The sequence below is a fragment of the Ovis canadensis genome, chromosome 10, assembly GCF_042477335.2.
Source record: "Ovis canadensis isolate MfBH-ARS-UI-01 breed Bighorn chromosome 10, ARS-UI_OviCan_v2, whole genome shotgun sequence".
In the NCBI taxonomy this organism is placed as follows: domain Eukaryota; kingdom Metazoa; phylum Chordata; class Mammalia; order Artiodactyla; family Bovidae; genus Ovis; species Ovis canadensis.
In genome coordinates, this window is record NC_091254.1 from 43,991,819 (window position 1) to 44,013,257 (window position 21,439).

Consider the following 21,439-nt stretch of genomic DNA (forward strand, 5'->3'; position numbering starts at 1 on the left):
AGCAAAGGGTCACACTTCAGAGTCTTCAAAACATACATGAGTCTTTCTTTTACTAGAACCTACTTTAAAACAACAACCGCGCTTTAGCCTCTCTTCTTCACTGTTTCACATTTAATCTCTTTTAAAAACCTTTGCACGTATTTACTTCTGGCTGTGCTGGCCTTCAGGGCTGTGGGGCTTTCCTCCAGCGGCGGCGAGCAGGAGCACCCTCCAGCTGCGGCGCACGGGCCTCTCTCTCTGTGGTGGCTTCTCATTGCCAAGCACATGCTCTAGGTGTGTGGGCCTCAGCAGTTGCGGCTCCCAGGCCCTGGAGCACAGCCTCAATAGTTCTGGTGCTCAGGCTTCACTGCTCCGCGACATGTGGGATCTTCCCTGATCAAGGATCAAACCCGTGTCTCCAGCATTGGCAGGTGGATTCTATACCACTGAGCCACCAGAGAAGCCCTCTGATTTAACCTTATTTTGAATCTCTTTTGTGAACTGGGATATTGGAATTGAAATATATACACTATCGGTACTATGGATAAAATAGATGACTAACAAGAACCTACTGTATGGTACAGGGAGCTCTACTCAATGCTGTGGTGACCTGAATGGGAAGGAAGTCCAAAAAACAGGGGATATACAAATACATGTAACTGATTCATCTTGCTGTACAGCAGAAACTAGCACAACATTGTAAAGCAACCATACTCCAATAAAAGTTAATGAAAGTAAATAAAAAATTTAAAAAGAAATTCCTTAGGAGAACAAAATGGTTCCTGTAATTTTAAGCAAGTGTTCATACATTTCTGAAGCTGCAGTAAAAATGATCTGGGATCAACCACGGTTACTGGATCCCAGGATGCAGGAGAGGGGATATAAACAAAACCTCTCACTGGACAATCTCTGCATCACAACACAGACCATAGTCACAAACTTCTTCAATAGAGTCTTCACCAGAGACTGAGCTGTCAGCACCCATTTTTATTTAACAAAAAAAAAAACACAGAATTTTCCCACAAACATCCACTCCAGAAGGAATTGTTTGCAAGTTCAAAAACCTAAGTCATAACATAATTGACACACAGACGCCACACAGAATAGGTATTTACGACAAAACACACCGAAGTGCCTGATTAAATCAGAGACTGCCACACACACTCTCTTCCTGGGTTTCCGTCAGCCTCACTTCCACCTGGCTTTTGTTCACGCGCCTCTTTAAATAGTCAGGCTCTAGCTGCACGTTACCCTTCCATCTGTAATGCAGGGAGAAAACATTTGAGGAAAACCAGTAGCACTTCTTCCAAACTGCAGTCTTCTCTCGAGAGATGTGCACTCAGGAACCCCACACTAGGCAACCACATCCCCCACCTTGCCAGCTCTACAGTCCACCCATTTCAATCTAAAAAGACCACTCTTCCTGCTAAAACACACTTTACTCATCCCCCCAAACAAACCCTAGGTCTCTAGGTACCCCAAAGCCGACCATACTGATGCTTCATGTCTCCATCTTCCAGATCTGTTCCCTGTTCCAAACCAGCATCCCTCCAGCTCAATTCCCGTCCCCCTTTCTGGACCTGACACAAGTCTTCCCTCTGTATCTCCTCAAGCTCCACCGTGCACTGTCAGCACAATATTCACTCATGCTTTTTACACAGCGCTCTGCTTCCTAAACAGCTTCTTGATTATTGTCTTTTCAAGGGTCCCATGGACTGTCTAGAGATGTTTGAAAGTACTTAATAGAGCTAGAACTGTGCAATTAATATTTGTCAAATAGATAGGTTAATAGACTTCACTTGATTTTAAATTTCTACTTATGTTTGTGGTCAGTCATATCCAACTCCTTGTGACCCTGTGGACTATAGCCCACCAGGCTCCTCTGTCCATGGGATTCTCCAGGCCAGAATACTGGAGTAGGTTGTTGCCATTTCCTTCTCCAGGGGATCTTCCTGACCCAGGGATCAAACCTGCATCTCCTATATTTTCTATTATGAGATTGTTACCATCTATCTTATTCCATGGGATCACAAAGAGTAGGACACGACTGAGCGACTGAAAAACCACCACCACCATCTATCTTATAAGTAATTCAAGGAACTGGAGTATCTTTGCTAATTCCTCTTGAACTGCTCCACAACAATCCAGAATGGTTCTCTGCACATAGGAAGCACTTGGTAAAGTCTGCTGCCTTCCTCTTTAGAAGAAATGTCTCACTATAGACTTCAAAGCCATTATGAACTGCACTATAAGCTTCAAATCTAGAGACGGAAGTGACAATCCACAATGACCCAGACTGTTTCAGAAGATAAAAATAGCTTCACCACCCGAGTAACAACTCCAAGTACAGTATTAAGTTTCAGACAGAAAGTTTGCTTAGGCTCCTGGTTCCTACAGTCACATAAGAAGAATGAAAATTGTCTTGTGTTTTCAGCAAGACTGCATTTTAGCATCTTGAGGCAAAACAGGCATAGAGGACAACGTGCCAAAGTGAAGAGAACAGCTAAAAGCAGACGCACGACAGCAGCAACCATTAAATTTTTACACCTTAATTTTTGGCAGATTTCGTAGTCAAGTGCAACCCGACAGGAGTAATGAATAAATAAACAGCAGCTCTAGACATCTGGTGGTGTGGGAGGAAGAGATATTTTGGGCTATCAGATAAATATTCACATGATAAAAATTACCGGGGATTCTCTCCTCACTAAGCAACTGTTCTGAATGCTCATGGTAGGCAAATCTATGGAAAAAACCAAACTGCAACCTGAAGACGTCGAGTTCAGGTTGCAGGTAACATCCTGTCCCATTAGAGGCACAGCACACACCTGGCAAACGATGGGGCTGGCCCCTCGGAGGAAGAGGAGCCGGCCGCTCCATGCCACAGGCTGGAGAGGCCCTGATAACTCTGCCTGGGGTTCGGACATCCTCAGTTTCCTCAGCTGATGACTAGGCCGTCAATTCTTTCTCAAGAATGTGTCAGTTTCAGGCATAGAAAATAGACTTATGGACATGGGGAGAGGAGAGGTGAGGGTGAGATGTATGGGAAGAGTAACATGGAAACTTACATTACCATATGTAAATAGACAGCCAACAGGAATTTGCTGTATGGCTCAGGAAACTCAAACAGGGGCTCTGTATCACCCTAGAGGGGTTGGGAAATGGGAAATGGGAGGAAGGTTCAAAAGGGAGGGGATATATGTATACCTATGGCTGATTCATGTTGAGGTTTGACATAAAACACCAAAATTCTGTAAAGCATTTATCCTTCAATAAAAAATAAATTAACTTTTTTTTTAAAGGAAAAAGAAAAGTCAGTTTTTTAAAACAAGTTTCAGTCAAGCTATAACCAGGGAGCCACTACCTGCCTCTCCAAGTGACCCTGCTGCCCTATATTTTGTGCATCTCAGCACTTAATTCTCTGCACAGCATCTTCTTTCTCTGTTTTCATGGAGTTCTAGGTCAGGGTAGCATATCACTGCTCAAAGAACTGTCTGCAGATCCAGTGTGAGCTTTCAACCCTCTGTGGATCTCCAAAATGCTACCCATGAAATAAATTCGACTCTCAATCGTATAAATAACATGAAGAATTCTACAAAGGTAAAAAATGAGCCAGCACCATGTACAGTTACAAATGCTTGAAATCGTTCCAGCTATTTCAACTACCACAAGACTTGCTAACCCAAAGATGAAATTACTTTAAGTCGTAACAGGACACCCTGGATCTTGTGAGCAAATTAAACCCAAGTGCTAAAACAACGTTCTGCCATAACTATTTCAATACTCATAGCTGGCTTTCATGCTAGGAAGGAATTTCAGAATAAGAAAAACATACCTTCTGATAATTAAAGGGAGCTTTCCTATTGCTTCAGTCTAGACTCCACCTAAGACCACGGAAACTTAGGGATGGGGAGAGGGGTTTCTTGATGATGCTGCTTAATTAGGTGTCTTTAAATGTAAAACCAATACTGCCACCTAGTGGCCGTCTAAGTCACCGGCTAAACAGGCGATCTAACCAGCAAACCACCTTCCCCAGGGACGGGGGAGCCTGGTGGGCTGCCGCCTATGGGGTCACATAGAGTCAGACACAACTGAAGTGACTTAGCAGCAGTATCAGCAGCAACCAGCAAATAGTGAAAGCAAATGACAATACAAATTAAGCAGAAGCACAATGAAACCAGACAGACAGACAGCGCATTAAAAAGCGGAGACATCACTTTGCTGGCAAAGGTCCATATAGTCAAAGCTATGTTTTCCAGTAGTCATGTACAGATGTGAGAGCTGGACCATAAAGAAGACTGAGTGCCGAAGAACTGATGCTTTCTAATGAAATCTGGTATTGGAGAAGACTCTTGAGAGTCTCTTGGACTGCAAGGAGATCAAACCAGTCAATCCTAAAGGAAATCAACCCTGACTATTCATTGGAAGGACTGATGCTGAAGCTTCAATACTTTGGCCACCTGAGGTGAAGAGCTGACTCCCTGGAAAAGACCCTGATGCTGGGAAAGACTGATGGCAGGAGGTGACAGGGTGAGATGGTTGGATGGCAGCATCAACTCAATGGACATGAACGTGAGCAAGCTCGGGGAGATAGTGAAGGACAGAGGAGCCTGGCTACAGTCCACGGGGTCGCAGAGAGTCAGACACAACTTGGCAACTGAAAAACAACTTCAAGGTCATGTCCTTAAAAGATCCCTACTTGTCCTCCACACACCAGGATGCAAAGTAAGGGTGTCAGCCAGCTTCAACCATGTAGTAAGGACAAGACCCCTCAGCTCACAGCAAGCAACAGACAGCAGGAAAGCAGAGCAGGGCTGCCTGCTCCTGCCCTCCTCATGTGGACTGTTTATGGGGGAGTGAATTCCCACCTTCCTTAGTCACCGTTATGCTGGCTGTGTGAAAGCAGTCAGTGAACGTTCTGGTTCTTTTCCATACTGTCTCTCAAAGATCCACCTAAGCGTGAGATCACACTTTCCAAGCAGCGACTCATGCCCGTTCTATTCTACTCTTCTCCCTAAACTCTGTGGCTTCCTGGGGAGAAATAAAATAGTTGTTATATTCAACGTAAGAGGTGGTGGCTCTAATCATTTTAAAAATTAAGACAAATAATTTTAACAGATAAAGTAACTTACTTAAAATAATGCTTCGTTTTCATTTGTTCCATTTATTCTCAATTCAATTCAAATGCTGCATGCTCAATATTCACTATGCGAAAGCTACTGTGAGAGAATTAAAAGCAGAACAAGCCAGAGCATCTGCCTTCAAAGAACCTGTGATTTCATACGAGTCTGTGTGCTTTGTGTGTAGTCAAAACTGTTCATTCCAGCACTATTCACAACAGCCAGGACATGGATGCAAACTCGGTGTCCATCCACAGATGAATGGAGAAAGAAGACAGGGCACATATACAACGGAACACCGCTGCTGCTAAGTCGCTTCAGTCGTGCCCGGCTCTGTGCGACCCCAGAGACGGCAGCCCACCAGGCGCCCCTGTCCCTGGGATTCTCCAGGCAAGAACGCTGGAGTGGGTTGCCATTGCCTCCTCCAATGCATGATAGTGAAAAGTGAATGGAATGCCACTCAGCCATAAAGAAGAACAAAATGCCATTTGCAGCAACATGGACGGATCTAAAGATTATCATCCTAAGTGAAGTAAGCCAAAGACAAATATATGTGCAAACTAAAAAAAAAAAAAGGCACACAAACTTATTTACAAAACAGAAACAGACTCACATAGAAGACAAACTCGTGGTTACCAAAGGGGAGGGGAGAAGGATAAATTAGGAGATCAACATATTCATACTGCTATATGTAAAACAGATAAACAACAAAGGCCTACCGTGGAACACAGGGAACTATATTTAATACCTTCTAATAACCTATAATGGAAAAGAACCTGAAAAAAAATTTACATCTGTGTGTGTGTGTGTTAGGTAAGGTGTGTACACACACACACATAACTGACTCACTTTGCCATACACCTGAAACGCAACATTGTACATTAACTAAACTTCAATTTTAAAAAGGCAGTTTAAGAAAAAAGTGACCATACTGTAAGAGAAATAAAAGGAAACTTCTATTACAATAGAAAAGAAAATACAGAAAGAGTTGGATGATTAATCTCAGGGATTGAGTTTAATGAATATTCACTGAGGACTCTGGTTCTGAAAATGGAAAGCTCTGCGTTTGGTTCTGAGGATCAAAAACCAACAAGACATTCTCTGCTCTCAAAATTTACAAAAAGAGAGATGGAACAAAAATAGTACAAAAGTGAAAACTATACAATGAAAGCAGAACCAAGGAGGAAGCCATTTGTCCCTGTGGGTCAAGACGCTGCACAGAAAGACATGCCCAGGAGCTTGTCAAGATGAAGGGGGTCCTGTGCAAGGTCACAGAGGCTTGGCATAGCCAGGCAGGCCCAGGACTCCAAGGAGTTCGCAGTTACTGGCAAAGAAAACACAAGGGGACGGGGGATGGGAAATGAAGCTGGCGCCAGAGGTGGGACTACAGTTAGCAAGCTCTGGTGTGGCCTTGTGGCAAAAGGTAGGGAACACAGGAGGCCCCACAGCTCTGCCAGACCCACACCCTCAGCTGCTGCCACCTGCCTCCATTCCCAGGAGATGCACACGCTCTCCATCCATAAATGATGGCCACACTCTGTTTCGACACGAACCTGCAACCATCCTCCCCAGAGTCTACTTCCAGTTTTAAGCACCCTGTGATCCTGCATGTGAGCCCCAGATACCTGAAGAAGCAGGCATTCCCAGCCCCTAGCAGCACCTTCTGCCTAAGTGGCAGGAAAGAAGGAACATTTTACAATCCCTCTTCAGTCCCGTCTATCAGTCGTGTCCGACTCTTTGCGACCCCACGGACTGCAGCACGCCAGGCCTCCCTGTCCATCACCAACTCCCAGAGCTTGCTCAAACTCATGTCCATCGAGTTGGTGATGCCATCCAACCATCTCCTCTGTTATCCCCTTCTCCTCCCGTCTTCAATCTTTCCCAGCATCAAGGTCTTTTCCAATGAGTCAGTTCTCTGCATCAGGTTGCCAAAGTATTGGCGTTTCAGCTTCAGCAACTTCCTTGCAATGAATATTCAGGACTGATTTCCTTTAGGATGGACTGGTTGGATCTCCTTGCAGTCCAAGGGACTCTCAAGAGTCTTCTCCAACACCACAGTTCAAAAGCATCAATTCTTCAGCGCTCGGCTTTCTTTATAGTCCAACTCTCACATCCATAGATGACTACTTGAAAAACCATAGTGTTAGAAATAATAATAATCCCTATTGCTTCCCTCCAAAAGGTACCCACATGCCTTTTCCCCACTGTAAACAAAGTGCCAGGAGCACTGTCCTGTCCCTGGTTACCAGGAAGCCACTCTTCCCAGCAGAGCAGAGGGGATAAGACAGGTAGGGAGACAGTGATGAGTACCTATTAGAACAAAAAAAGTACCCATTTGCCAAAAAAAAAAAAAAAATTAAACTGCAAAAAAGGAGCTGGCAACTAGCAGAGGAAGTACTGGGGGTGTACTTAATCAAGTGGCCTTGGCTGGCAATGTAACCAATCACATTAACAGTGAGGACTACCAATATGGAGTAAATGCGGAAGGTATATAATCTAAAAGGCACACGGGGGACTTCCTGGTGGTCCAGTGGTTAAGACTCCGTGCTCCCACTAGACAGGACACAGGTTCAGTCCCCGGTCAGGGAACTAAGATCCGGCACGTTGCAGTCACAGCCAAAAAAAGGAAACACACATGAATCTGCCTCTCCAAGAAGGAAGGCATTTCTGGGAACAAGCCACTCAGAGATAGTCATGCCCTTAATCCATACATGAAATCAAATGACGCATAACTCTGTCCTGATGTTATCACTGACTTGCAGTCTGGGGTAACTGCCAAGGCCTGGTTGAGTTCAGTTCCACGAACACTCGCCTGGACCCCACTGAGGAACTATGTGGGCTCCTGGCTTCCCCTCCACCCCTCCACTTTCCCCACCCCCACCCTCCCCACCCCACATCCACCCACCCCACCGCTGCCCTGCATCCGCCTCTACCAGAGCCCATGGGGGAAGGCCAGCCGTGCAAGGTTGCTACAGGAGTTCCTCTGTGATGGAATCTGAAGAGTTTTAGTAGAAGACACTGCCCCAAGCTGGGTTTCCAGGCAAATAATAACGAAAGTCAATCAGTCATGTCCGACTCTTTGCAAACCTTGGATTCTCCAGGCAAGAATACTGGAGTGGGTAGCCTTTCCCTTCTCCAGGGGATCTTCCCAACCCAGGGATCAAACGTAGGTCTCCTGCATTGCAGGCAGATTCTTTACCAGCTGAGCCACAGGGGAAGCCCAGAAAAAGGAGAACTTTAATCAAGCTACTATCTCTAATTACTGCCCCGCCCCAACCAAAAAAAACCCCACTTGCCTACAGCCTGCAATCCTTTCCTGTCGCTTGAGAAGTTCTGATGCTCCAAGGAGAGGAACCAGGATCTGTCCTCGTGGGGACATGGGGAGGTCGGATGAATTTCTCACACACAGCATTTAAAAAACAAACACAATAAACCTCACTGCCAGCAGTGCCCTGACGTTGAACACCATTAAGTTTGTTCACTTTTCCATTGTTATTTCCAACCCTTTACTTCCGCACTCCCACCGACAGAAAGCAAGCCATGCGCCAACCACACAGGTCTGTGGTCGAAGAACTCTTGATGGCTTTTACCTCCAGACAAGCACTTCTGCCTCGAAGGCCAAGGCCACAACATGCAGTGTACTGGGCTGGGAGGACTGTCTCTGCTTGGCTAAGGAGGAACGCTTCCACATGGCTGCACGCATGGGGAGATCTTCCTTTGCCCCGAACCTCCCACAATATGCAGAGCAGATTTAAATTCAGTTCACGCTTATTTTAAACTTTATTAAAGTAAACCTGGATGTGTCAATCTTTCTCTCCATAATCCTCCTCGGATATTACATTATAAATCGAATCAGAAGTTCAGCTAATAATACCCAATCAAAAACCAGATTAAGAAACTCATAGAAGCACTACTGCACAAAGGTTAATGAAAATGTTATTTCAACATAAAAACTGCCTTAGAACCTGTTACCAAAATTTCAAACATTAATTATCTTTGCTATTTTAAGCTCCGCCTTTAAAAAGTTATTTCTTCCACTTTTTTCTGTCGTATTTTATGATGAAACCATGCTAGCCCTATACATTTTTACATGTTTGTTAAAATATGTATATAATAATTTAGAACATGATACTTAGAGCATCTGAAATTAACTAGAGCATTTTAAACAATAAATAGTCCATATTAAGCCCACAAAACAAACCAGAAGATGTATTCTGTCTAAACAGAACTCACTCTCTATGGACCAAGAGCTTTGGAAAACATAAACATATCAAGAAAAAAATCAGACATCCCAAGTCATCTTTACCCACCTGTGTAAGAGCTGTAGATTGCTTTAAGATGCTTTGTTTTAACTGTTCCGCCTTCTTCGCATGAAAAGAATTACTTTGACTCTGGATGACAAATACAATTTCTTTTAAATCTAGAACAACAAAAAAATTTGTTCAGGTTTTTTTTTTCTTTTAAAACAACAACTGAAATAAACTTGAAAACAAATCACAATGAAAAGAAAAGGAAAAAAACCGTCACAAGGCATGCCTTCAGGCAATAAACTCTGGGGGGGGGGGGAATCAATTTATATGTAATTCTAGTGACAAAATCTCTCTTTTTAAACTGATCTCTGCAACTTCCTTCCTAGAAGTTAGCAAGTAAATACGCTGGCTGTACTAGACCCAGTCTGGTAACAAACTGTGAATTTGTTCCTGCATCTGCCACAAAGTATGCAAATGTAAATGTGAGAAAGGATGAAAATGTCTAGAACACTCACCTCCCCAGTCACTGAAAACCCACTGTGTTTGCAAGAAACCTTTTAACAATTATGCAGAATCCTACAATGTGGCTCCCTGTTAGGGGTTGCACTGCGACCCCCAAGTTTCACAGGATGAAGTGTCCTCAGCCCCAGGACCTCAGAACGTGACCTTATTGGGAACTGGGTCTTTACACAGGCAATCAAGTTAACATGGGGTCACTAGTATAGGTCTTCACCCAACATACTTGGTGCCTTTATTAAAAGAGGACTGTAACCTACCAGGATCCTTGATCCGGGGGATTCTCCGGCCAGGAAGACTGGAGTGGGTTGCCATTTCCTCCTCCAGGGGATCCTCTCGACCCAGGGGGTTGAACCCAGGTCTCCTGCATTGAGGGCAGATTCTTTACCAGCTGAGCCACCAGGGAAGCCCCTAACCCAATACCCTGGTGTCTTTATGAAAAGAGGCGATCTGGGCGAGAGACACAGAGAGAGGCTGCTGTGAAGACCCAGGGGAAAAAGGGCCACCTTCAAGCTGAGGAAGGGGGCCTCAGAGGAAACCATCCTGCCTCCAGAACCTGGAGACACATCTCTGAGGAAGCCACACAGTCTGCGCCACTTTGTTTCAGCAGCCCCGCGCAAACGGACACTCAACCGCAAGCACGCTCTGGACGGCCCCTCAAGGCGACACTCAGCAGGGACCTCAGGGGGCACCTGGCCAGGCTGAAGTTCGTCTCCAGGAAAATAGCCACGACTGCAGGGCAATGGGGCTGCAGCGGGAATGAGCTGCCCATCAAGCCTGGGTTCAGGGCCGTCGGGGTCTTGACCGGGGCTGGGAGGGAGGCAGCCCTGGTCTGTCACCCCCTCCAGACCAGAGGAGGGTCTTGCCTGCAGAGGGGGAGGCCCAGACCCCACATCGGGAAAGCATGTCAGGCCTGCCCAGGTTCTGAGCTCGTGATGAAGGAAAGAAACTGCAGGTGGGTCAGGACCCTGCCACCAGACAGGGGTGTTGACCAAAGGCAGACATCACATAAAGTTGCAGCCTCCAGCAAGGTTGACTACAAACCAATATGGGGACCCTCCCCACACTGAGCTCTTCCCTTTAACACCTCAACTCCCAGGTGGCGCTAATGGTAAAGAACCTGCCTGCCAATGCAGGAGATGAAAGAGACACAGGTTTGATCCCTGGGTCGGGGAAGATCCCCTGGAGGAGGGCATGGCAACCCACTCCAGTATTCTTGCCTGGAGAGTCCCATGGACAGAGGAGCCTGGCAGGCTACAGTCTATGGGGTTGCAAAGAGTCGGACACGAATGAGTGACTAACTCTTTTTTTTCAAGGACACTAACTTGGTTTCTATTTATTCCACTGTATTTTACCATTCTTGTGTTGAGCTCTACAGTTCTGTTAATTTATTCACTCACTCAAATATTCATACAACAAACAGCCCCACAGTGAGCCATCCAAATCCTAAAAATGATCCAACATGCTTTTTGAACAACCTGCTAAATGTGACCTAATTCTTTCTATGTAGGAGTTTATATAAACTTGAACCTTCCACGTACTATCTCTATTTTAAGTCAGCATCCTGGCTCTACAAATCAGACACACAGATAAAGCTCAAATAAGTGTCTTCTACTTCAACTGAAATGTAACTTCCGATCCACTACATCTGAAACATTAACGTAACTCACTTACCAGAATGAAACAAGGTTTATTTCTGTTCAAGAATGGAGTCAATAAACCTCAGAGAATATTTTTGCAAAATGTAATAAAGCTGAAGATGCACATTTGCAATGACCCAGAAACTCCACTGGTGTAAGTCATCCTTGAGAAGCCCTCGTACATGTTAACAAAAGTGCTCACCGCAGCATCACTGTGTGAAAAGGAAAAAGCTGGAAGCAAACCAGACACTCACAAGATATACAAACTAGGATACTACACAGTGGTATTCCCACAGCAAGAAAGAGTAACAACCCAGACGGAAGCTGGAGATGAACCCTCCAGACAGAACGCTGGAAAAAATGTGGGAGGTAATGACCATACGGCATAAATCAATGGTTTTCAAAACTATAAACATAAATCTATATAAAATGGATATATGCTACATAATACGCTTGTATACACATATCTAACTAATGTGAAAGTAGCAAAGACTATAGGGGAGCTTCCCTGGTGGCTCAGTGGCAAAGAACCACCTGCCAAGGCCGAAGACGTGGGTTTGATCACTGCTCCAGGAAGATGCCACACACCACGGAGCAACGAAGCCTGTGTGCCACAACTGCTGAGCCCGGGCTCTAGGGCCCAGGAGCCACAGCTACTGCAGCCCGTGTGCCCTAGAGCCCGGGCTCCAAGACAAGAGAAGCCCCTGCAATGAGAAGCTCGCATACCACTAGGGAGTAGCCCCCGCTCACTGCAACTAAAGAAAAGCCCCAAAGCAACAAGGACCCAGCACAGCCAAAAATAAGATAAAAAATTTTTTGGAAAAACAAAAAAGGCTATAGGAGAGTGATGAACACTGGAATCAAGATACTGGTTTAAAGGCTACAGCCATGCTAGCAATGTTTTGTCTCTTAATCTGGGAGGTAGATACCTGGATGTGACTCTTTGTAGCTCCTGGTATGTTCAAAATAATTCACAATAAATTTTCTAGAAGAGCAGCTCCGCCTGTCAAGAGGTTAACCCAGCAGGAATCACCTCCCACCACCTCCTCTACCAGATCAGCACAGTTTCCACCGTTCACACACACAGCAGTTTTTTCGCATGGGGAAGAGGCTTGGCAAGAAGAAAGGAAGCAAATTCTCCCCCTTTCCATCTCCTGGGTCCCGTGCCATGACTTGTATTCACTTCCCCTCCTTTTATCATGCACTTGGATCTCACATGCTGTGTGCACTCAGTGAACATTGAGCGTCTCCTAGCACAAGAGTCCAGGGTACAAAAGGAGCAAGCGCGGCTCCGGCACAGCAGTCCAGCTCAGAAGACAACACGGAGCATTCCGTGTTGGGAGCCAGGTGGGGACGCTGGGGCCCTGGAGGCAGGGAGCCAGGGTAGGGAGAGCTTCTGGGAAGGACACTTCCTGCGTTTCCTTTAAAACACAACAGTGGGGCTTCCCTAGTGGTCCCAGTGATTAAGACTCCATGCTTCCACTGCAGGGGGCAAAGGTTCCAGCCCTGCTCGGGGAACTAGGAGCCCACAGGCCATGGGATGCAGCAAAATATATATACATATATATATAAATTAAAAAATAAAACTGAAATGCAGCCGTTTCCTGCAGACACAGGCACAGAAGGGAGCAGCTGAGTGGCAGAAAAAGAACTGGGTTATCACAGAGCCCTCAGCCCACCTCATCTCTGCAGCAGCCCTAAATGGGTGACTGGGGAGTTTATCAGGCATTTCTGAGAAAAGGATGAAGAGAACAGCCAGTGATGAAGTCAGAGAGCGGTGTGGTCAGATCAGGAAGAACCTATGTGCCACACAAACAGGCTGGGTCTACAGATTCAGTTCAGTCGCTCAGTCGTGTCCAACTCTTTGCGACCCCATGGACTGCAGCACGCCAGGCTTCCCTGTCCATCACCAACTCCTGGAGTTTACTCAAAACTCACGTCCATTGAGTCAATGATGCCATCCAACCATTTCCTCCTTTGTCGGGTCTACAGATTAACAGCTTTCAAACTGGGGAAGGGCCCCGGAGCCACCTGGGACCCCAGACAGCAGGGCCTCCCCAGGGAATATGACGAGGGCAAGGAGTCCTGGGGACCTCAGGGGGCCCTTTCCCAATGGAGGGAGCAGCGGAGGTTTGCAACAGCAAGTGAAACACAGGGCACCAGCAAAGATTACAGCTAGAAGAGATGGCACCGTGAGGCAAGGGACGGACGCACAGAGGAGTTACCTGCATGAGGCAAGAGAGGAAGAGGTGCCCCGTGTGCCCAGCGCTATAGCCCTGATACAGTGCATGACAGAGGACCGCATTCAGCCCCACCCCCATTCCAGACAAGAACCAGGAGAGTCCAGTCTGATTATGTGTTTGTGCCCTCCCAGAGTGGAGTCTCTTTCCTTCAGTCCTGTGGCAGGCAGGCCTGGAATCAAATTCTGCCAGCCTTCAGAGTCAGACTCCCTGGGGATCCCCAGGCTGGGGAGCCTGATGTAGAGTCTAGAACCTTCACACGAGTGCAAGAACGTCTCTGGCATTAACGTTCTCCAGTTCGTGGGTCGCCCACCTGGTGGGTGTGGGATTTGATTTTACCGTGCTTGCACCCTTCCGCCGTCTTGTTGTGGCTTCTCCTTTGTCCTTGGACATGGGGTGTCTTTCTTGGGAGGGTTGCAGAAGGAAATGGCAACCCACTCCAGTGTTCTTGCCTGGAGAATCCCAGGGACGGGGGAGCCTGGTGGGCTGCCATCTACGGGGTCGCACAGAGTTGGACACGACCAAAGCGACTTAGCAGCAGCAGTGTCCTCCTGCAGACGGCTGTTCAGCAGCTAGCTGTGATTTTGGTTCTCTTGCAGGAGGAAGGAAGCATACATCTTTCTACTCCACCATCTTGAACCTAGTCCAGTTTAGTTATTAAATTCCTGCTGTTCTTTTTCTTTCCAAATGGGGTATTTTCTTTTTAAAAAACGTTTATCCGTATTTATCTGGTCTTAGCTGCAGCATGTCTAAGCTGCAGCACTCAGGATCTTTAGTTGCGGCATGTGGACTCTCAGCTGCGGCATGTGGGATCTAGTTCCCCGACCAACAACAGAACATGCATGCACGCTAACTCACTTCAGTCGTGTCCGACTCTTTGCAACCCCATGGACTATAGCCCAACAGGCTCCTCCTCTGTCCATGGGATTCTCCAGAAAAGAATACTGGAGTGGGCTGCCATGACCTCCGCCAGGGGATCTTCCCAACCCAGAGGTGGAGCCCAAGTCTCCTATGTCTCCTGCACTGGCAGGCAGGTTGCTTACCACTAGCACCATCTGGGAAGCCCAGCTGAACTTCAGGCCCTCGCATTGGGAGAGCAGAGTCCCAGCCACTGGACCACCAGGGAAGTCTGTCCTGCTGTTCTTTGTATCAGCACCAAGAAATACTTCCTGATATACATCCTAAGCTCTGCAGACTGCATTCATCGCATGTTGACAAAGTCCAGACCCCAGGGCTCACCTCGGGAGCCGTCTTCTCTATTCACGTGGCTCAGCCCCTCAACTCTTAAGCTCCCACAGCCTGGTCACTGGAGTCAAATAAGATGATTCCATCCCTTTGCTGATACTTCCTGAAACCCACTGTGATCTGCCTTTTGCAAACACTGTCACAATTCAAGACAGACTGTCATTGTCTCTCCTCCAGGAATGAGCAATAAACGGGAGGCACACCAAGTGCCTGACAATAATGATGAGTGTGACGGGTGAGAAGGGGCGATGAAGACATCCATCACGGGTGCGGAGAGGACCCAGGCGGTGCTGAAGCGGACAGAGGCTGCGGAGAGCTTCCAGGAAACAGAACCGAAGGGGGCTACACAAGAGGATTAACTCTTCTGTGCAGGTAAAGCAACCCAAGGTTCTTGGAGTCTCATTTCTGAGTATGCACCATACTAAACATCACACCACGTGCTAATCTGTCTCAGTCAGAAAGTATCTAGAAAGATGGACTTCCACACACTGGCATTTTTCTGATGAGAAATCAACGTGATGTTCTTCAGACAAAAGCTACATGACAAGCAGCCTGTGATGTGAGGCAGAGGAATACACACACGTGCACGCCTACACACACACACGCAGAGAGCCATACAGTGATGCTGGTGAGAACAATGGTCACTGGTGGATGTACTGACTAGGCACTGAGTCAAGAGATGAAAAGCCCACCCCAACCTTGGAGTCGGTCACCAGGCCCTGGGGACCATGAGACCACGGCGGCGTGCAGATTCTGCTGGGTCAGCTGCTTTGGTAAACCTCAACCCCACTCCGTCCCACCAACTTACATTAAGGGTGTGGCAGATAAGTCCTCTGGTCTGTCTTCAGATGAACAGATACCAAGTCAAGCATTACCCGCTCTGCCATGTATGACTGCGAGAATGCAGATTCACCTGCTCGGGGAGCTTCCCGGGTGCGCTGAAAACTCACTCTCTAGACCACCACCACCGTTCATTTAAGAGCCACCTACAGGCTCCCCTGGCGGCTCAGCGGTTAAGAATCCAGCTGCCAATGCAGAGGACACAGGTTCGATCCCTGACCCAGGAAGATCCCACATGCCACGGTGCAACCAAGCCCACACGCCACAACTGCTGAGCCTGGGCTCCAGAGCCCGCAGGCCACGGCTACTGAGCCACGCGCCACAGCTGCTGAAGCCCACACACCCCAGAGCCCACACCCCACAGCAAGAGAGCAGCTCCGCAGCCACAACTAGAGAAAGCCCAGGCGTGACAACGAAGGCCCAGTGTGGCCTGAACTAAACAAATCAATCTGAAAAAAAAACATTTGCTACAAGGAGGCCCACCAGTTTCCACAACAAAAAAACACACGGAGGGGATATATGTATACCTATGGCTGATTCATGTTGAGGTTTGACAGAAAACAAAATTCTGTAAAGTGAGTATCCTTTAATAAAAAAGTAAATTAATTAAAAAAACAACAACAACAACCACAGACAAATGCCCAAACCCACCAAGGTTGGCTGCGGAGGTAAAATCTCTATTTTAAATCTCCTGAGGAGTGGCTGACCACACGGGTATTGTCGTGTTGTCATGTAGGGAAGACAAGCAGTGAATCACTGTGGCTTCTTAAACATGGCTACTCTCAAGACCCCAAGACTCCAGCCTGCACCCCTGTGGTCCCCGGACACCTGGGCCCCAGCACAGCCCATCCTACCCCCGCCACCCAGCAGGGCTGCTACCACCTTCCAGACTCCTCAGAATCCAGGCCCAGGCAAGGAGGACCTTACGAAGGAAAGTGTGTCCCTCTCCCCTCGTCCAAGGTTCACCTCCCGAGTCTCCATCGCCCGTCCTGGGATGACCCACGACACACGCTTAGGGAAGAGACCGAACATGCAGAGGTCAGCCTCACCCTCCTGTCAACACAGAGCCTGTTTCCCAAAACTGAACCCAGAAAAAAAAAAACACAACAAACTCACAGTCACAACCCTGACAATGCTCACAATACATGGGGGAGAAAGATGGGTTTATAAGGCAGTGCGTGCAGACTGGGAGCTGATGGGGCTGACACGTGCAACATCTGCAGAGAAGCCAGGAGCCGCCTCCGCCAGAGGATTTGACAGAAGACGTGGTCCCCAAGCTGACCCACAGGGGACAGGCTGCCTGCAGGTCAGCAGTAGTGCCCTGGCTCCAGGCAGAGGGGACACGATAAAGGCCACAGCTGACCCTTCCTCCCACAAAGTGTGTGTGCGCCCCTGAGAACAGACTCTGTCTCCATCACCACTGTACTCCCCACGCAGCCCCCCAGCATGGAAGTCTCTCTTTACCAGCAGCTCAATACATTGTGGCTGAGGGAAATAAATCCAGCTTATGAATTATTACTTCCAATATGTCCATCTGAAACGTGTTCTCGTGTCTCCATAACAGTAAACACTGGGCTGAGCAAAAGACGAAGTACTTGGCCAACAATATTTATCACGTAAATAAAATCAGAAAGAAAAATTCACTGAAATGTAATTTACAAGGAATAGCCCCTGGATATCAACTCTTAAGTTAAAAAAAATCGTTACTCACCTATGTCATTTTTCTTTGATGTATCACTTTTCTCCAAATTCTGTATTTTAAATAAAAGAGAAAAAGATCAATCTCGTCACATTAAAAAAAAAAACAATAAACAAACAGCAATACATGAAATAAACACGTACGATACATATTAACATCCGGGGGTAAGACATGGAAAATGAGAGCTTGGACATGCAACTTAAAGAAACAGACAAAAATTAAGGCAGGAAAAGCAGCAATAATATATTTCTGCATCAGAACAGAAGACTCCTAGGGGGCCGTTCCTCTCCTACGTGATGGTGGGCAAGTCACCGAATCGACCTGAGGCTCTTTCTTCTCATGTAAAATGGTTCACAATGTTCCTGGGAGAGATTGTTTTAAACCCTGATACATGGTAAGCATTCCAAACACGCCAGGACTGTACCCATTCTGCCTATGCGTTCCTTGGGAAGTGGGCTCTACCAAACACCGTATTTATCATCTGGGGGGCTCAGCCATGCTGCCATCAGCAATGTCACCACTGTATTCACTCCTGCCCGAGAAGCAGCCCTGGGGGGAGGGGGTCCGCTGGGGCTCACAAGATTTCCTGAGCACGGAAGGGCCTCTCAGAGCCGCAGAGCTTCAAACACAGAAATGTGGACGTGGGCGCGTGAGCACGGATGTACCTGATCCTGATCAAACCAGCTCCTCAAAGACTCCTCCACAAAGCGCAGAGTGTCAGCAGCTAAATCTGCCATCGTCACTGTCTCCTCTGGCAGAAGGAATTCTCCCTCTAATTACCCCTCTCCGTTTTCAACCACCACACGCTATAATTATGAGAATTGGACGGTGGCAAATATCCTTCCATTTCCCACACGACTACAACAAGAAATGCAGTCGTGAGCCGTTATCAACAAAACATCAGCAGCTTACAAGCCAAGATACTGCCACCGAGACATGTCCTCTCGGGGTGCAGGAGGGACTGTGGCAGCAGACGGGGGAGCGGCCACCTCCGGCAGCACTTTCTGAAATTCTCTGTGTCTCAGGGGTAGAAATAACAGCGAGCGGAGAAGAACCTGAGTTATGTACTGATCTGCTTGCTACACCTCGGGGTCAAGTGACACCTGACCTAATGATGATAAAACACATACTTCTCAGAAGAGCCGCCAAGAAGACTGGAAAGCTCAACCACTTCCCTAAATGTGCTCAACCAGAGCCGGGCTAGCATCCTAGGTCGGCACGTGTGGACTCACTGCCTCTCTGGCCAGGAGCACGGCCTGAGCCCGGGGACGGAGCCCTCAGCTTCCCCTTAGCCAGGCTGCCTCCTCCTTGCCAGGCCACGCTAGACAGGCTGGCAACAGGCTGCTAGACACGGGTTATAGAAAACTGGAAATTTCAGATCCAAAAGTAGCACTGGAGTGGATAAAGAAACTGTGGCCTCTTTGTACAATGGAATATTAATCAGCCTTAAAAAAGGAGAGCATTCTAAGACCTCCTTGGTGGTCCAGCGGTTAAGAATCCACCCGCCAATGCAGGGGACACCGGTTCGATCCCTGGGTGGAGAACTAACATCCCACATGCCACACGGCAACTAAACTTGTGCACCACAACCAAAAGCCCACAGATCCCGAGTGCCACAACTAAGACCCGACACAGCCAAATAAATAAATAAGAAGATTTTTTTTTAAAAAAAGGAAGGGAATTCTGACACAAGCTACAATACGGATGAACCTTGAGGACAGGATGCTAAGTGAAATAAGCCAGTCATAAAAAGATAGAGACTGTATGACACCACCTACGTGAGGTACCTAGAGCTATCAGAGATGGAAAACGGGCCGGTGGAGGGCCAGGGGCCAGGAGGGGACGCAGAGCTGTGGTTTCATGGGGGGCCAAGGTTCAGTTCTGCAGGATGAAGAGAGTTCTGGAGACTGCGTGCACGACAGTAAGAACATACCTAGCACTACGGAACTGTGCACTTAAAAATGGCTAAAATGGTAAATTCTATGTGTCTTTTACTGCAATTTTCTAAAAATAGCATGGGAGATGATCCAATCCAACATTCCCCTTCTGCAGATGAAACAAAAGAGGCTCAGAAAAGGTCCAGGATTTGCACATCTAACAGCCATTCTAGCCACAGGCCAGGCCTGGAATCCAGCTCTTCGGCTCCTTTCCAGCGTTTCTGCCTTATACCTTCCAGTAATGCGTGCCCAACCCTCCCCCAGAGGCATTGTTCAGAGAACTCGCATCATGAGATGGAAACATACTTTGAGAGTAAGCTAAAAGATATGCAGAGTACATCATGCGAAATGCCAGGCTGAATGAGGCACAAGTTGGAATCAAGATCGCCAGAAGAAATATCAATAACCTCAGACCAGATGACACCACTCTGATGAAAGAAAGCGAACAGGAACCAAAGAACCTCTTGATGAAGGTGAAAGAGGAGAGTGAAAAAGCTGGCTTAAAACTCAACATTCAGAAAACTAAGATCACGGCGCCTGGTTCCATCACTTCATGGCAAATAGATGGAGAAACAAAGGAAACAGTGACAGACTTAGTTTTCTTGGGCTCCAAAATCACAGCAGATGGTGACTGCAGCCACGAAATTAGACACCTGCTCCTTGGAAGAAAAGCTATGACCAACCTAGACAGCATATTAAAAAGCAGAGACATTACTTTGCCGACAAAGGAGGGTATAGTTAAAGCAACGGTTTTTCCAGTAGTCATGTATGGATGTGAGAGTTGGACCATAAAGAGGGCTGAGCACAGAAGACTTGATGCTTTTGGACTGTGGTGTTGGAGAAGACTCTTGAGAGTCCCTTGGACTGCAAGGAGATCCAACTAGTGAATCCTAAAGGAAATCAGTCCTGAATATTCATGGGAAGGACTGATGCTGAAGTTCCAATACTTTGGCCACCTGATGCTTAGAGCTGACTCATTAGAAGAGCCCCTGATGCTGGGAAAGATTGAGGGCAGGAGAAGGGGATGACAGAGGACAAGATGGCTGGATGGCATCACCAACTCGATGGACATGAGTTTGAGCAAGCTCCGGGAGTTGGTGATGGGCAGGGAAACCTGGTGTGCTACAGTCCATGGGGTCTCAAAGAGTCAGACACGACCGAGTGACTGAACTGCAACAGCAAAGGGATTAATAATTCCTACAACAAAAGCCACCTTTACCGGAAGCTGCACATAAAAAGTATCCTGAACTCAACGATTCCAGCAGCCGAGCTGGAATAGGAACTAGACTTTCTGCCAGATGCCTTGGCAGAACCAAAGAAAATCAACTGAAATTCCACAGCTTTCTGTTATTAAGCACTGCAGCTCTGACTGCCGGATGCAATAGGTAGGAAATGACTGACCATTTCAAACAGCTCAATTGGTAAACTGTAAAAATAAAATATCCAAGGATCGTCTGATTTAGGTGAACTGAAATGGAACCAAAATGGTCTTCATTAATTTCCCCTTTGAGAAAGAAAATCGGAGTAAATGAACTAATTGACAGAACATTTAAAATTCTGTCTCCAGCTTCCCTTGTGAAAAGGCTTAATTCTTCCTAAGAAGAGACACATGGTTTATTTTATTATCTCTTCTGCTGTGTGTTTCTGACACCATCAGTATCCATCAAAACGTGCTCACTGTCAAAAGTTCTCTAGGTCAACGGAACTGCTACTCAGACAGGAAAGACATCTGCTACCAGGGCACCCACCCCACAGACAGCTCCTACCCTAGCCAGAAAAACACAGATCTAAGACAACCTTCAGTACAGCTTTTATCTTTAAAGCACAAGAGATTTGAACACTTGCAATCCATATAGCACTTGCATGCTTAGTTTATAAATCCTTCATTAAAAGAAGATTAAAAAAAAAAAAAGCCTCACAAGAATTTGCTATGAAACCTTTTAAGTAAAGAATTAAACTGGCATCTTCAGCTTGAT

The 21,439-nt window shown here is 46.9% G+C and overlaps 1 protein-coding gene across 3 annotated transcripts in view; it reads right to left on the reverse strand.

Moving 5' to 3' along the window:
* Window positions 1–21,439, reverse strand: part of B3GLCT (beta 3-glucosyltransferase) — a 110,096-nt gene that overhangs the window by 71,478 nt on the left and 17,179 nt on the right. For 2 of the 3 annotated variants that reach the window (XR_011259450.1, XM_069601614.1), the window contains exons 3-4: window positions 17,539–17,578; window positions 9,407–9,516 (exon numbers count right to left, since the gene is read on the reverse strand). Coding sequence is in view for 2 of the 3 variants with exons in the window: in XM_069601614.1 (XP_069457715.1) it covers window positions 9,407–9,516; window positions 17,539–17,578 (150 nt within the window). In the remaining variant the exon portion in view is untranslated. Of the gene's footprint in view, window positions 1–9,406; window positions 9,517–10,122; window positions 11,446–17,538; window positions 17,579–21,439 lie in introns of those variants that run through there. The other variant, XM_069601615.1, reaches the window with a different exon arrangement.